This window comes from Mytilus californianus, unplaced genomic scaffold, assembly GCF_021869535.1.
Source record: "Mytilus californianus isolate M0D057914Y unplaced genomic scaffold, xbMytCali1.0.p SCAF_12, whole genome shotgun sequence".
In the NCBI taxonomy this organism is placed as follows: domain Eukaryota; kingdom Metazoa; phylum Mollusca; class Bivalvia; order Mytilida; family Mytilidae; genus Mytilus; species Mytilus californianus.
Genome location: NW_026262604.1, coordinates 32,697,588 through 32,714,958, shown reverse-complemented (window position 1 = coordinate 32,714,958; position 17,371 = coordinate 32,697,588). Strand labels below are relative to the sequence as shown.

Below are 17,371 nucleotides of genomic sequence, written 5' to 3'. Positions count from 1 at the left end.
CGTTGAATTCCCTTCCGTCATGTTGGTCGAAATACTTTGGAAAACATACCTTTTGGGATATTGCTCATTGTTGTTGTTGTATGCATTATTTGTCACTTGACGTTAAGTAAAAACAGCCTGTTAATCAACCAATTAATCTATTTATCATTTAATCAACATATTCAATCGAATAATACATAAATCAATCAATCAATCAATCAATAAATCAATCAGCCAATTCATATAATTTAGTTCAATTCATAAAAAATGCATAATTTTTGTAGTCTCTTAATTCTATCTTAATCGACTTATCTGAAATCTTAAAAATAAAATTGTTACTATAAAAATAAGACATAAGACATCGTATAGTTGGCATTGAGATAACTATCAACAAAAAGACGTTAATGTTAGCTTATATTGGCCTTTAACAATGAGCATCAAGTATAATCACTGTTAACAGCCCAAAAAATGACAAAATTTAGAACAATTCAAATAGTTATAACGTCTGATTTAAGACAAACCAATTAACGAAAAACAGATATGACAGACAGCAACCACCGACAACTATTGAGTTACAGAGTCCTGGCTTGGGATAGGCACACACAGAATGTAATGAGGTTAAACATGTTTGCGCGCTCCCGACCCTGCCTTTTCAACAAAATGTACCCTAAACAGTGGTTTAGCTGCACAACATACGAGCATACTGTACAAATTAGCTGGAAAAGATGTGACTCATCAGATTAGCACAAAACACACGTAACAACTGACATTAGTACAACAGCACACATAGTATCGTAGTTGCATATACTAAAGGCTAGTTTGGAGAAAATTGTATTTAATAAATAAATCATGTTCGCCATGACTAAACAATAAATCAGTACACATTCAATTAGATTTTTTTTGGAAAGCCTATTTTGTGTAAAAGTTACATCAAAATTTGATAAACGATACTTTTTTTTATTGTTGAACATATACATGTTCCCTTAAACGATACTTCAGGTACGGCTAGATGATTGAGGATGGACGAACGGACTACGGTTTACCATATATGACCGGATTCGTTGAGCGAATAACAGATAGCGTAGGGTTTTAGACGGCATTAATTAAACGTTATCTTTTGTTTTTCGTGCAATAAATTAAACACAAGTCAAATCTAATAGAATTGCAATCGCTTTATTAAGTTAAAGATAATAGGCACAACTTTAACATGTTGAATGTTTTAGACAAATACATTACTGTTTTATGAAAGAAATGAGTGTATATTGAACCAAAAAGTATCAGTTTTTGTAAACGAAATTTTTAAAATCAGCATACTGGATTGAGTTATGGTAACTTTTCCGTAAATTGAATCGTAAATTAGCATTGTTATTATCAACTCGTTTCTCCATGAGCCTCATCGATGCTGCTTTTTTCTGCTAGCCGCGTTTTTATGTAACCGTTTCTTCAAATAACCAGCAACATTGAAACGACTGCGATTCTTTTTTCTGCGCCTGGATTCGTAATTCCTGTGTCTGGTATTGTACTTGTGTTCTGTTTTGGTTTGTTGTAAGCCATTATTTCCATTGTTTTGGTGATCATAGTAAGCTTTGTTGTTTAGAGGTATATGATGACTAACGTAATCTGTCACAGCTTTCTCTATTTTGACTTGTTCTATAACATTCAAAATAGAAAATTATCACATATTTGTAACGGAAACGTAGGGTTTTGAATATGAAATAACCACAGAATTGTCCTAGTCATATTCTTGTCCGGGGCAAATAACTAGTTATTTTTCCCTGTAATGACGTCATAAGCGTTCATTACAACAATGACGAATTAGGAACGTCGATTAGAATAACAGCGGCATTATTTCAGTGAGGACACAAATGTATAATCTTGACTGACGGAGTAATATATTTTTCCTACTTTTTCAGCATTTGTATACTATGTTATCAATAAATTATAACATGTCCTTTTCCATATCGACCCTGGTATCATCCCTTGACCAATATGAGCCCTCGGCTGGCTCCTATGGGTATTATGGGAGTCTCGGGATGATATCAGGGCCGATATGGAAAAGAACATGTTATAATCTTTAAATACGTTATATATAAACGAATCCCAAATTATATTTATTTATTTCTTCCATTAAAAAACAATGAAAAATACAATTTACAGCTACGTAAACATATCATCCTTTTAAAATTTGCTTCTTTGAAAGTAGTTTGGTCGATATTTACTGGTTTTGTTTGACTCACGGGGTTAATATGTAAAAGTCCCCACATCCTGCTGGAAATTTAACATATTTTCATACAATAAACATTCTATTGACGAAGTTGACTAAAATGATTTAATGTGCCTCTTAAAGACAATTCCTAGCTTAAATTCAATCTGACACTGTGTGACAATGTTGTTTTGGGTTTGGTTAACGATTTCTTTTTTATACACATTTGGGATAAGTATTCCAAATTTGTCAAATTTTCCGTTTTAGCTTTTCTTAAAAGGTTTTTCTTATGTAGTGATATATTTAGAAATAAGCCATACTATTTTTTGAACCATTTAAAAATATGTCATTTGTTGTCTTCTTGTTTTTATTTGTTGCTTTTGTGCTTAATTATATATGTTATTTCGTTCTTCTTTTTTTAAATAGTTATTTGTTTTTATAGTGATTTGAGATTTTAACACAATGTTGACTGTTGTACGCTAATTTGTTTTACATTTTCACGTAGTGTGTCTGTTTGTTTGCTCACACTTTATTGTCAATACAATGAAACTCTCTGCGACTGTCATACACGTGAGAGTTTAGCTAGCTAAACAACCAGGTTTAGTCCACGGTTTTAGTCATAAGGAAATGCCTGTACCAAATCAGAAATTTGACAGTTGTTTTCCATTCGTTTGATATGATGAGCTTTTGATGTTGCCATTTGATTAAGGACTTTTAGTTTTGAATATCCGTTGGAGTTCGGTATTTTTTTTTTTTTTTTCTTTTTCCTTTTTTATGAACTTTATTCTGATAATTTGCTGTAGATACAATCGGAAACAGAATACAAGACAGTATACCATTATACCAACCCTTAAGAACAAAAAATTGGATATCATACTAAATAAAGATGAGAAGATTTTTTGAAAAATGGCTATAGTTGGAGATACAAGCATGGTTATGTAGTCCTACCTTTTTGATATCTAAAGATTAAATAAGATACCTAGGTCCATATAAACAAATGTTTTTTTATTAATCTTTATGCTTTATGTACTTGGTTTTGGTTGTATTTTGTTTTGTTTTGTTTGTTTGTTTGTTCTGTTGTCAAATTGGACGACAGCATGCCAACCAAACATTCAAGCAAAAATAAATATGTAGAAATGAAGAAAAGGTCGATTAAATACGTGTCAATCAATTTCAGACACATTCAAACTCAAAATCTTTCAAACAACGGTAAAAGGTATCATCACATTTGCTAATAGCTATACAAACAGTTAATTTAAATGCTATTTTGAAACACAGTGTACTATATAATGACTAAGAGTTGGGAAGTTGTACAGGTACCAATGTATACGCATTTGAATGTATACGAATTCCGAGCTTTATCTAAATCAGTATACTTACTACGTGAAATGCTAGGTTATTTTACAAACTAAACTGATTCTGTTCTCACTGATCACTTAAGTCAAATATAAAGATCTAAGCTTAATCAAAATACATGTGTTCAGAAAAAAAAATATAAACTTCTACATCACCTTTACTTTAAATGCATGCAAAATATCCCTTTTCATCCAAAAATAGGTAGGCAATTGTGCGCTGTGCTTTTAATAATCGTTTGTATTTACCTATTCTTCCAATTCTTAGTTTTCCCTTTTCAACAAACAAGTGGACATTCAGATTGACGTTTTTCTGTACTAATAGTTTTCCTGTGTTATAAAATAAAGGTAAATGACACGGCGACAATTAAATGGATGCTTATAATGCAACTTCAAAATTTTCCCCAAATAAATTTGAGCCAATTTAAAAGAATAAAACAATTAGAGAATTCACCTATATTTGTTTCTATAATTAATGCTAGAGAATTATTCCAGCTCTTATATCAAACTAGAATTAAATGTTCAAATAGAACGTTTTTATGTGAAATTCAAATTTGATTTAAGTTCCTGTTTAAATTGTTTCTGTATATTGGACATGATTGCTTTACTAACTGCGAATACAGCAATCTAAGATTTGATAAGTGTGTTAGCTAAAGATTTAAATTATGTTTAATTTAAAAAGTTTTGTTTCGGCATTGCTTTGATTTAGCATTTTTGGTAATTTTGAAGTTCTTAATATTCACATAAGAAAATTACCGGCACAACATTGACTGCACCAGTTAATTACAAGCTTATTTTGATTTATTTGATTTCTTTAAAACTTCAACATGCAATCGATCAATATCCGTTCGAGCTGATAAACTCATTTATAGAAATTCTTTGTTTTGAAGTGAACTTAACCTAAACAATAGTATACATTCATTCTTAACAATTAAGGAACATCAAATTCTATAATATCATTGGTCGAGAGCACTTTGCTAAAAATAAATAGTCGAGCAGAAATCGATACTTTTGTCTATGGTAGAACAATGTAGAATAAAACTGAGAATGGAAATGGGGAATGTGTCACAGAGACAACAATCCGACCATAGAGCAGACAACAGCCGAAGGCCAAGAAACACATTTTAATCCTATAATTTCTGATACCATTATTGAAATCGACATAAATAAGTTTGATCTTGAAATATCTCATCAAAATCTCAAACCGAATCTATTGTATAAAACAAACGTTTAATTCCATATACTCACCATCTTTACCTATATATAGGGGAAAAAAGAACAATAAGTTAATCCAATAATTTTCCTTTTATTGCACGACAGTGGCAACTATATAATAACTATAGAATACGATCTTCATTTGTGTAGCTAATGAAGCAGTTTCACACTTGTTATACACTCGAAAAGGACCAGCAATTCTGAGAAAAATGTATGTAACCAAAGATGATGTGACTATAAAGTAAGTTTTATACATCGTCCGCTAACGATCAGAGCACAAGTGCTCATCAGAGCAATTCAAAACAAAAAAAAAATCATTTGATAGCGTACAATTTATTATTAATGGTAATGGTTATTAATAAAAAAAAAACAAAAAAAACAGTACCCTATAACTCATAAGTCGAAAATAAACTGACAACGCTATGGCTTAAAAAGTAAAAGACAAACAGACAAACAAAAGTATACAAAACACAACATAGAAAACTAAAGACTGAGCAACACGAACCCCACCAACAACTGGGGGTGATCTCAGGTGCTCTGGAAGGGTAAGCAGATCCTGCTCCACATGTGGCACCTGTCGTGTTACTCATTTTAGTACAAACCCGGTAATAAGTCTAATTCGGTATGTCACATTCAGGAAAAGGGAACGGGATTGTAGTTACGACATTAGGAATTTATCCGCTATCATTTGTAAAACGGATATTCCGTAACGGCCAACCAACTAGTGATGGCGTCCGTAAAATTTACCAAGGGTTGACTTCAACTTCACCACTTGGAACTCTTGGTTTAATAGCTACCTTGTGAGGAAATCATGATAGGAAATACAAGCTCTTGAGTATCGTATCAACTGGAAGATGTATACTCCGTATGCAGGCGCTGCTGGAATGTTGCTACATAAAAATAGAAAGTTCACAGTAGGGAAGCTGAAATCATCTCTTTTGTCATAAAGCTTTGTCAAGTATGCATGACAAATGCTACCAGTTACCATTCGTATCCTGTGATTACCACAAGCACTACTTTTTCCTAAGAATCACGCAGGTGACATAGCTGAATTAAATTCAAATATCTTAGAGAAGGAGGGTTGTTCTGTATGCGCACCAAATCCATGGTAGTATAATTAGCTGTAAAGTTGCTTTATATATAATAGTTCAAGAACAATACAAACGTATTTTTTTTTTTTAAATAAGTGTTTTTTTTATTCAGGATTCAAGAAAAATTATCACAGAACTTAATTGTGACTTTTTGTCCTTCGACTCTCTGTCCTACGTTCTTATTTTTTACACTTTATAGGTCATTTTGCCTACATATTGCCTACATTTTTATTGTAATGCACCGTTAAGTCCAGCCTACTTTGGCTAAAAACCTTTTAAGTCTTGAACGTGTTCCTATGTAGTCTTACAGGTTGTACTTCTGTAAATTTAGGCAATGCAATTTCCCATAGGAACTCCTTTTACGGCTAAAAATGTTACTTTTTCTATAAAGTTTCGTTAAGAATTATATCCTAGAATAGTTAGATCATATGCATTACTATTTTTTTTCAAAGGTCAAAACAAAGGATTGTGCGGCATTTTTTCAACATTTAAATGCTCTGAACTTCTACGACTAAAATTCTGTACTACCCCTCCCTTCACTTTGATTCTTCTTAAAAATTCAATTTGGCCGCTATCCATGTGTTTTTTATACTGGTTAGATTCCCAAGTTATGTCTCTATGAAAAAAAACACAGAGATCATATCTGGGAACCAGTATGTAAACAAAACAAAATATCTATGGAAATTATATATCTCCCCAAAAGAGGCGTGGTTTATGAAACAGCTGTATTATCAAAGTACAACCTACAATTGTTTTTAAACTAAAATCATTTTAATTAACATAACTTGTTACAGGCTGTCTTATATTTTCTTTTTTGTGGCTTATGCTATATGGCATGTGGTTACAATTCTTAAACAAGAAATATAATATGTTGGTAATTGGTCCTTTAAAACTTGCCACATATATATCTGGCTGTTGTGAATATTGAATCATAAGGTGAAGTTTCGTAAAATGAATTTAAAAAAAAGTTACTAATACAGATGGAAAATTTATTTTCTTGGCCGTATCTTAATTATACATTGTAATCAATAAAGTTATACTGTTATGTGACAGTGTTTTACTAGCAAAGTGCGCTTTTCATAGACAGAATGGCTAAAACAGATCAGCATTTTCTAGTTGAAATATTTACTTTTTATCCTTATTTCAAAATGTAATAGGTTATTCCTGTCATTTGGTACTATTATTTCTTCGTCACATTATAAATGTACTTCTAACTTTAAAAATAGCCAATTTGAGCATATAACAACAGAGAACATGTGTGGTAAAGACAATTATCATGATTATACAGACTTCATAATATAAAAGTAAGATATGGTATGATTGTGAATGAGACAGATATCAACCAATGTTCAAATGAAATGGATGTAAGCAGTTATAGGCAACCGTATGACCTTCAACCATGAGAAAATCCATACTGTATAGTCGGCTTCAACAAAGCTCGACATGAATAATATAAAACTAACTACCTGATTTACAATCAAAACAACTTAAGAAAGACAAATATGACAGACATGATCCAACGACAAGTACTGAACTAGAGGCTCCTGACTTGTGATCGGCACATATAGAACGCGGCATGGTTAAACATGTTTGAAGGCACCAACCTTCCCCTAAAGTGGAAAATTGGTGTAACAATACAACATAAGAACATACTATCAAAATGTCTAAATTAATTTCACTGTTTGCATGTAGACAAATAATTTTCAGATGTTTTCTATATATAAATTTGTTTGAGAGAAACAATAAGGCCAGGGAAAAAATGAATGTCGGTTTCCTCTTACTTGTGAAATCATTAAGGCCTATCAGGCACTGAAGAAAATCTTTTTTATCTTATTTCTTTTTGTGTGAAAAAAACAGTTTAGATCTACAGAGAATATTGCTGTTAACCTGACAGTATAGTCTTGTTTTTCATTCTATATTGTAGTATACGCTATGTGAAAGTAAAGGAATGTTAATTGATTAATGTTGACAATTTTTTAAGATGTTATAAGACAATTCTGAAAATTGTCAATAGAAACCAAAGCAACTTTATTTTTTTGTCTGCAAAATAAAAAAAAATTACCATGAGGGCAAAAACAGATCCGGCAGGGTTAGGGCGAACAAATAATCATTTTTGCGTGGCCTAAAAAAATATTATATAAGAAAATGACTATTCAACTGAATAATGTTTGTTCATTGCTATTTAAAGAGTTTACACAATTATAGCAGACTTGCATGTAAATCACTAATCAAAAAGTAATTATTGTCCCCCGTGCAACGAGTCGCTGGGGACATAACAAAACTGGGCATCGGTCCGTCTGTCTGTTCAATCTTTTTAGCGCTCTCATGTGTACAATTTCGTGCCATATTTTTACAAAACTTATATCATAGGTTATCACAGCAATCTCTTAGTTGAGTTTGAAAATCAGTGCCGATCAAATATTTTTAGAAGGAGTTGTGACCTTTGGAAATATTAGTTACATTCGAAATTGTAATTTATTTGCTCTCAATCATTCATTTCTATAAGATATTTGTTTTAAAGAAAACAAAGAAATTTATTTTAGTTATTACCCTTGGATAGATAAAATATGTGCAACACAAGGGATATTGGAACTCTGTTTATTCAGATTGTTACAACGATGTGGAAACTTTTTAATATAGGTTTTATGGAAGGGCGAGATATTTAGAACAAATATATGATTAGGTTGTTGGATTTTTTTCATAAGTATCTGAAACTATATTTTTCAAAGATGCCTTTTAAACCAATTTTATCAATCATTCATCAGATATTTGTCAATTTGAAATCTATTCATCTCTTTATGGAAAAACTGAAATAACATTATCATGATAGCTTAAGTTGTACTTTTTTTTTATTAAAAATGATATGATAGGATGTGTATTTTTATATATTCAAAAAATATAAAAAGGGCATGTGTAATGGATATTGCAACTGCTCATTTATACCTTTAAAAGAATTAAAACACTCACCCCCCTAAATAAAACTCCCCCCCCCCCCCCCCCCACCACCACCACCACCACCACCATACAAAAACACCTACATAGTTGGAAAATGGTTGAACTTGTGGTAGTAAGAAATAAAACAGCCTAACTGGAGAACTAGACAGGTAAATGCTCACATTAATCTGTGCCTATCCCGTGTGATGAATGTCTCCTTAGCACCATGTATCAAGGTGGGATCCTCAGAGAGGAGACTTATATGGAGTCCGCATAAATATTTATGTCATTGTTTTAACATTGAAAACCCAAAAGTCTGTTTAATAAAACAAACTTAGGCGATTTGTACATTGACACATAAATACCCATGTAATAAGGTTTCAGTCCACAAAGTATGAGGAAAATCTGACATTTTGTTTTGCCACCATTAAAGTGAATATCTATCTCTGAATTGAATATTTTTAAGAAATATTGCTTAAGATATCCATGGAAACCAAACAAAATGAGATTTTTCTTTCGTTATTGTTTGACGTACATTTTACATGGATGTTCTACAAAAGGAAATCTGTAACAAACATAAACTTTTAGCTACCTCTTTACAAGCAGAACCAAATACAATGAAAGTTTCAACTATGTACTGGCTGCCGAAGCTGCATAAAACTCCATACAAATATAGATTTATTTCGTCTTCAAGCCATTGTTCCACTACTAAACTATCTATTCTACTTACTAGAACACTTGGTACAATCAAAAACCTGGTAATAAATTGTTCAAATAAGGCCTTTGAAAATAATGGAATTAATTACTTTTGGAGTGTCAAAAATTCGTTGGAAGTACTTAATAAATTGCATGCTTTTATTGGTGATTTCGAATCTGTTCAAAGTTTTGATTTTTCTACCCTATATACCACGTTGCCTCATAATCTTATTAAAAAAAATCACACACCTGATTAAATGGGTATTTAAAAAGTCGGAATGCGAAAATATATGTTCAAACTCTTTTAGGTCATTTTTTAGTAACAACAAACAAAAGAACTATGTCAATCGGATCTGCTTTGATACTATAACTGCCCTTGAATTTTTACTAGATAACATTTTTGTTCGCTATGGAGATTCCGTATATCGTCAGGTTATCGGAATTTCCATGGTAACTAACTGTGCACCACTTTTTGCGGATCTGTTTCAGTATTGTTATGAGTTACAATTTATGACTTAAATCAGCAAAGACCTATCGAAACAACATCTGATTCAAAAATTTAATAACACTTTTAGATATTTAGATGATATATTGGCTCTCAATAATGACGACTTCAGTATATACACTAAAGAGATTTATCCTGCCGAATTGACTTTAAATAAAGCTAATACTAACAATGAACACTGCTCTTTCCTGGATCTTGATATCTTTATCTTTAACGGGAAGCTTAATACCAAAATTCATGATAAAAGAGATGATTTTTCATTTCCTGTTGTTTATAATCCATTTTAGATGGTGACGTTCCCTTGTCCCCATCTTATGGTGTTTATATATCTCACCATTATTACAGCAGGGTTTTCGATATCACAAACTAGTCAAAACATTTACTAAATGTTATCATCGGTACAAAGACATCATTCGTAAATATAAATCATCATGAAAACATCTTATACGTTCATCTATTTCACATCCAATATGTTATGGTAATATTCTTTTCAAAGCACAAAAATGTCGGCATTCACCTCAAAGGCTAACCAAACCTTTAAACAGACTGATTCGGAAAGGATATAGTTACGATACTGTTGTCAAGTCATTAAGGATTGCATATTTTGGTATTAATATTGATTCACTCATAGGGTCTTTGCATCAAAAATAAACACATTTATTCTGAAACCAGTTGTTGGCATGATACGGGTTGTGTTCTTCTCATATATTTTATGATGGTATGATACTAAACCCCCAACGGGAGGGATTGTACTTGATTTTCATATGATGAAGACATAATCTTTCAATCAGTTTGATTGAGGTCTGGAGCTGGCATGTCAGTAACTGCTAGTAGTCCTTTGTTCATTTATGTATCATTGTCATTGTGCTTAGTTTCTTTTGTTACCTATTCTGACATCGGACTCGGACTTCTTTTAAACTGAGTTTTACTGTGCGTATTGATATGTGCTTCTTTATTCTACACTGGCTAGAGGTATAGGGGGAGGGTTGAGATCTCACAAAATATGTTTAACCCCGCCGCATTTTTGCGCCTGTTCCAAGTCAGGAGCCTCTGGCCTTTGTTAGACTAGTATGTTTTTAATTTTAGTTCATTTATATGTTTTGGAGTTTGGTGTGACGTCCATTTTCACTGAACTAGCACAAAATTTTATTTAGAGGCCAGCTGAGAACCACCTCCGGGTGCGGGATTTTCTTGCTGCATTGAAGACCCATTAGTGGCCTTCGGCTGTTGTTTGCTTTTTGTTCAAGTTGTTGGTCTTTTTGACATATTCCCCATTTCCATTCTCAATTTTATTTCTTATATTCACGGTGACCTATATATTTCTTTTTTCATTATTTTGAAGCTGCTAATATAAGAACTTCATTTCCTTTAAATGAGAGGAATTTCTGTCATTTGTGTATTTTTTTTTTTTTTTATTTTTTTTTTATTAAAATACGACTTTTAGGTAAAAAGGTGACAATTTTCCCTATATATCTATATAAAAAGTCTAAAATGTATGATTTTTAAGGTCCATAATATTTTCGTACAGTGTTGATTGATGATTCCCCCCTCCCCCCCCCCCCCACACACACACACATATACACACTTTTTTTATTTAATTTTTCGATGTACATATTGCAGGGATCAACTTTGCAAAGTTTGAGAGAAATCTATCACTTTCATTTTAGACACCCATTCAACCTTAAGGATGTTTGCTCCTCTTGTTTTTGAATTTTTGCCAGATTTTTGGAATCCTCTGGTTTTATCGATGTTTTGTCATTAAAAAAATGTGTCCACTAACCCATAGTTAGTTTTCTTTTCATAATTTTATAAAATATAGCATAATAAGCCATATTTGAAAATCTTTTAAAATACTTGTTATTTTTTCATAGTTTTTGAAAGAGAAAAGCGGACAATGTTAATAGTATGAAAAATCTAGAGAGAATCATTTCCCGCCAAATTTTCAATAGCTTATATCTCGATAACAAGCACACGGACCCTTCATTTTTTTCTGCATTTGTAGTTTCTTTCTTTATTTACTTTCATTTTGTAACAGTCTTTTAAAAGGCTTGTAATTTTGAAAGAGAGAAGCGAACATCCTTAAAGAGGCTTGAAAAGTAATCTATTCTCAGTTTTTGACGATATGTGAAAACATCTATGATTCCGGTTGGAAAATTTAACAGATATGAGAACATGCTATTTCAGAAATTCATAAAGGTGCTTTGTGAGCTATGTTTCTAATTTTTAAAATGAGACAATCTGATTTCAATAAAACTAAATTTCTATTTATAATCGTGGTTCGACAGTTGTCATATTTGTCTTTTCTTCAAATATTCTAGAACAATGTCTGTATGTATGTTCAAATTGTTCGTGATATAAAATGCACTTTTTAAGTGATTTGCTCATACTCATATCAAGATAGTGAATTTTGAATTGTTAGGATATCCAGATATTTTGTTGTACGACTTAAAGTGTTTTAATCGTACTTTTTTTTTCTTTGAATAGATATACACACATGTTATTTAAGAAATTAAAAAGATGAGTTGTTGGCAATCTTTCAAAGATTTTCAAATGCTGCGAATACAAACAATGCAAATGATTTCCTGGTTTAAGCAAGCACATGCGATGCATTTTTAACGGATTGGGTTTGACACACACGAATATTGATACATACCATGCATTCCTTTAGGTCCTTTAGGTCCTTTGGGTCCTCTAGGTCCTGGTCGTCCCTTAGCTCCTGGAAAACAGATTGCCATCAATATAATACTACGAAAGACATTGTTTTTTTGGTCTTTTGATGAAGACATAATCGTTCGATTCGTTTAAGGGCATATCCAACAGTTTCAGGGGAGGTAATAACAAACGTAAACGTCGTCTATTGTTTCCCGTAATTGAACGTTGTTTCAACGACGTCATAACGGAATCACCATTAAAATTGCTATGGCCGTCGGGAAATGGCGGTTTCTTTCCTCAAAGGAAAGGGCACGGCGGGAATCGGCCAAAAAACGTATGGAGAATATTAACAGAAATAGAATTACAAAGAGGACAAATATATTACATAGAAAGATGGTCGGCGCTTAGTTGAACTTTCTTTACTGGCCGAAGCTTTAAAAGCATGTGTGGGTTGTGGCTTCATACTTGCAATTGCACAATACAATGATTTATTATCACGTTCTGATACTGGTTTATTATAAATAAGAAGATGTGATGTGAGTGCCATTGAGACAACTCTCCAACCAAGTCACAGTGTATATATACATTTGTCTGCCACACTGTCGCACTGCCTTTGAAAAATTAGTGGGAAAATATAACGTTATTTCCCGCAACGTCTTAATTTTTGCCGCACTTTGTGAGGCTTACGGAAGGGATTGAGTAAACAATATTATTTTACTCGATTTTTCTCAAAAACGAGAATACTGATCAATATTTTTCAAACCGTTATGACGTTTCCATTTTTTTAAAGAATATCATATCTTGTTTTGACCAAATCGACACCGTTGGAAATACTTTTCAATATCTAAAATGTGCATTTTAATTGTTCATTTCTTGCCGTTTTTGGGGAAAACCATAACGTTTTTGGCTTTATTTAAGTAAGAACTGATGCTTTTAATGGTAAAGTTAGGTTTTTCTAAGAATCTTGAATTGTTTTGCTTCAATTTGAGACCCATTACATAAGTACATGTTGATTAAAAAATCATATTTATTTTTTTTTTTAATAAAAAACGTTTTTTTTCTCCAAAATTGCAAAAATGTTCAATTTTCAGCCGCATTCTTTGCAAAGACGAAATCTACGTCAAATATTTTTTTGGGCAAACTTTGATTCTCTGTCAATTGAAGAACGAAATATCTTAAAGGGAAGCAATTCTCACCGCTGTTACTTTCAAACATTCCCCGTTTTTATTTTCTATTCTATTGATGTGTTAACTCAACTGCTGATTTGCAAAGTTATCATGCAAATTCTTCGAAGTGACATCTCCCATCTTGCAAAGCTTGTTTGAGACAGTGATTGGAAATCTTACTAGAGGGTATTTTGAATGCCCAGAGTCGAAAGTGGCCGTATGATAGAAATATAAAACAAACCTATAAAATAAACTACATTGTCTTATGCTCTATTGAAGATTACTCGTGTTGACGGCAGTTTCCTTCTTAAATGTCTTTTTTTTTTAATTAAGGAATTGACTTCGTTTTAATGTTAACTATGCCGGAAATGAAACATTGAGTGTTTTGCCAAAGGTTAAGTATAGTCATAGCAATTTGAACAAAAAATTCAAGTTCATTTATATGAAAAATACTTCAATTCACTTAAATAAAGATTTGTTACACAATATGTATCAATTTAGAAAAGCAATGCTTAACACTCATAAAAAGATTGATTTTCACAGTCGAAATTATTATTATTTTAAACAATTTATCACTACTCTCAAAGAACAAAGGTACATACTTTAGTGTAAACTTTATGCTATAGAGATCTTAATTTCAATCTATGACTTTAGAATAAGCATGTATACGGTTCCATTTCTGTCCGATTTAAATATAACTTTGAAATAGAACATCCCAAATTTCATTAAGAGTTACAAGATTCATTTCTTTTATGCTTATATTTTAGAATTAATTTTTCTGTTTTATTGGAAAAGTTTTTTCATGACAATAATGTTGTTTGTTTCCAGATCCTAGCACATTATCTAGTACATACGCTAGAACAGTAGCGCAAACTACTGCTAGAAACGATACATTTATATTTGTCAAGCAATTGCAAGTGGCCTCTGGAATATCTCTTTAAAATGTGATATTTTAAGTGATTTTTTCAATATCACATTACAATAGAGGATATTGAATGCCATCATTATTATGAAACCGAATTTTTTTTTTAAAGTTCTATGACTTTAAAAGTTTCAATCATACCGTCTTTTTTGTTTCTCACAATATGCAAGAACACATAGATATATACATGATATACATGGCTTTACATTTGAACAGATATACACTCATGTTATTTAAGAAATTTAAAAGATGAGTTGTTGGCAATCTTTCAAAGATTTTCAAATGCTGCGAATACAAACAATGCGAATGATTTCTTGGTTAAAGCAAGCACATGCGATGCATTGTTACCGGATCGGGTTTGACACACACGAGTATTGATACATACCATTCATTCCTTTAGGTCCTTTATGTCCTTTGGGTCCTCTAGGACCTGGTTGTCCTTTAGCTCCTGGAAAACAGATTGCCATCAATATAATACTACGAAAGACATTTATTGTTTGGTCTTTTGATAAAGACATTATCGTTCGATTAGTTTAATTGAGGTCTGGAGATAGCACGACAGTAACTGCTAGTAGTCCTTTGTTAATTTATGTTTATGATTGTCATTTTGCTTAAATTCTCCTATTTCCCATTCTTACATAGGATTTTGATTTCATTAAAACTGAATTTTACTGTGCGAATTGCTATGTGTTTTACTGCAAGATTTCTTACTTCTTAAGAAACCCACTGGTGGCCTTGTGCTGTTTTTGTACCTTGATTGGGTTGCTGTTTCTTTCACACATTCCCCGTTTTCATTTTCTATTCTATTGATGTATTAAATCGACTGCTGATTTGCAAAGTTAGCATGCAAATTCTTCGAAGTGAAATCTCCATTATTACAAAGCTTGTTTTAGTTAGCGATGACTGGAAATCTTACTAGAGGGTATCTTGAATGCCCAAAATCGAAAGGGGCCGTACGTTAAAAATATAAAACAAACATATAGAATAAACTACATTGTCTTATGCTCTATCGAAGATTACACGTGTTGACCGCAATTTCCTTCATAAATGTTTATTTTTTTATTATTATGGTATTGACTTCGTTTTAATTTTTACCATGTTTAAAATCAAACATTGAGCATTTTGCCAAAGGTTAAGTATAGTCATAGCAATTTGAACCAAAAGTTAAAGTTACTTTATATGAAAAATACTTCAATTCACTTAAATAAAGATTTCTTACAAAATATGTATTCTTTTAGAATAGCAATGCTTAACACTAAGAAAAAGAATGATGTTCACAGTCGAAATTTTTATTATTTTAAACAATTTATCAAAACTCACAAAGAACAAAGAGGTAAATACTTTAGTGTAAACTTTATGTTATTGAGATCTTAATTTCAGTCTATGACTTTAAAATAAGCATGTATACGGTTCCAATTCTATCCGATTTAGTTGTAACTTTGACATGGAACATCCAAAAATTCAGTAAAAGTTACAAGATTGATGTTTTTTATTCTTATATTTTATAGTTTATTTTTCTATTTTATTCGAAAAATTTGTTCATGACAATAATGTTGTTTATGTCTAGATCCTAGCACATTATCCAGTACATACGCTAGAACAGCAGCGCAAACTACTGCTAGAAATGATACATTTATATTTGTCAAGCAATTGCACATGGCCGCTGGAATATCTCTTTAAAGTTTATATTTTAAGTGATTTGTTCAATCTCACATTAAGATAGAGAATATTGAATGCCATTATTATTATGAAACCGAATATTGTTTTTTTTTTTTTTTCTTTTTTAAAGTTCTATGACTTAAAGTGTTTCAATCATACTGTCTTCTTTGTTTTCGCACAATATGCAAGAACACATAGCTATATATATGATATACATGGCTTTACAATTGAACAGATATACACATATGTTATTTAAGAAATTAAAAAGATGAGTTATTAACAATCTTTCAAAGATTTTCAAATGCTCCGAATACAAACAATGCGAATGATTTCTTGGTTTAAGTAAGCACATGCGATGCATTTTTACCGGTTTGGGTTTAACACACACGAATATTGATACATACCATTCATTCCTTTATGTCCTTTATGTCCTTTCGGTCCTCTAGGTCCTGGTTGTCCTTTATCTCCTAGAAAACAGATTGCCATCAATATAATACTACGAAAGATATTGATTTTTTTTTTGTCTTTTGATGAAGACATAATCGTTAGATCAGTTTAATTGAGGTCTGGAGCTAGCACGACAGTAACTGCTAGTAGTCCTTAGTTAATTTATGTTTACGATTGTCATTTTGCTTCGTTTCGTCTGTTTTCCATTCTTACATAGGACTTTGAATTCATTAAAACTGAGTTATGATGTGCGTATTGCTATGTGCTTTTATTGCAAGATTTCTCATTTCTTTAGGGACCCAATGGTGGCCTTGTGCTGTTTTTGTACTTTGAGCGGGTTGTTGTTTCTTTCACACATTCCCCGTTTTCATTTTCTATTCTATTGATGAGTTAACTCGACTGCTGATTTGCAAAGTTATCATGCAAATTCCTCGAAGTGACATCTTCCATCTTACAAAGCTTGTTTGAGTCAGTGATGACTGGAAATCTTACTAGAGGATATCTTGAATGCCAGAAGTCGAAAGGGGTCGTATTTAAGAAATATAAAAAA

The 17,371-nt window shown here is 31.9% G+C and overlaps 1 protein-coding gene and 1 long non-coding RNA gene across 2 annotated transcripts in view; both read right to left on the bottom strand.

Moving 5' to 3' along the window:
- Positions 1-1,136: 1,136 nt before the first annotated feature.
- On the bottom strand, positions 1,137-3,898 carry LOC127721716 (uncharacterized). The gene is made up of 2 exons (XR_007991407.1): positions 3,784-3,898; positions 1,137-1,629 (listed from the first exon to the last, which is right to left on the bottom strand). It is a non-coding gene; the product is annotated as an uncharacterized LOC127721716 (long non-coding RNA).
- An 8,654-nt stretch (positions 3,899-12,552) lies between these two features.
- Positions 12,553-17,371, bottom strand: part of LOC127721715 (collagen alpha-1(XXVIII) chain-like) — a 251,015-nt gene continuing 246,196 nt past the window's right edge. Inside the window, exons 13-14 of the mRNA XM_052228513.1 lie at positions 15,101-15,163; positions 12,553-12,691 (exon numbers count right to left, since the gene is read on the bottom strand). Of these exons, the coding sequence (XP_052084473.1) occupies positions 12,588-12,691; positions 15,101-15,163 (167 nt within the window). The 3' untranslated portion in view covers positions 12,553-12,587. The remainder of the gene's footprint in view (positions 12,692-15,100; positions 15,164-17,371) is intronic.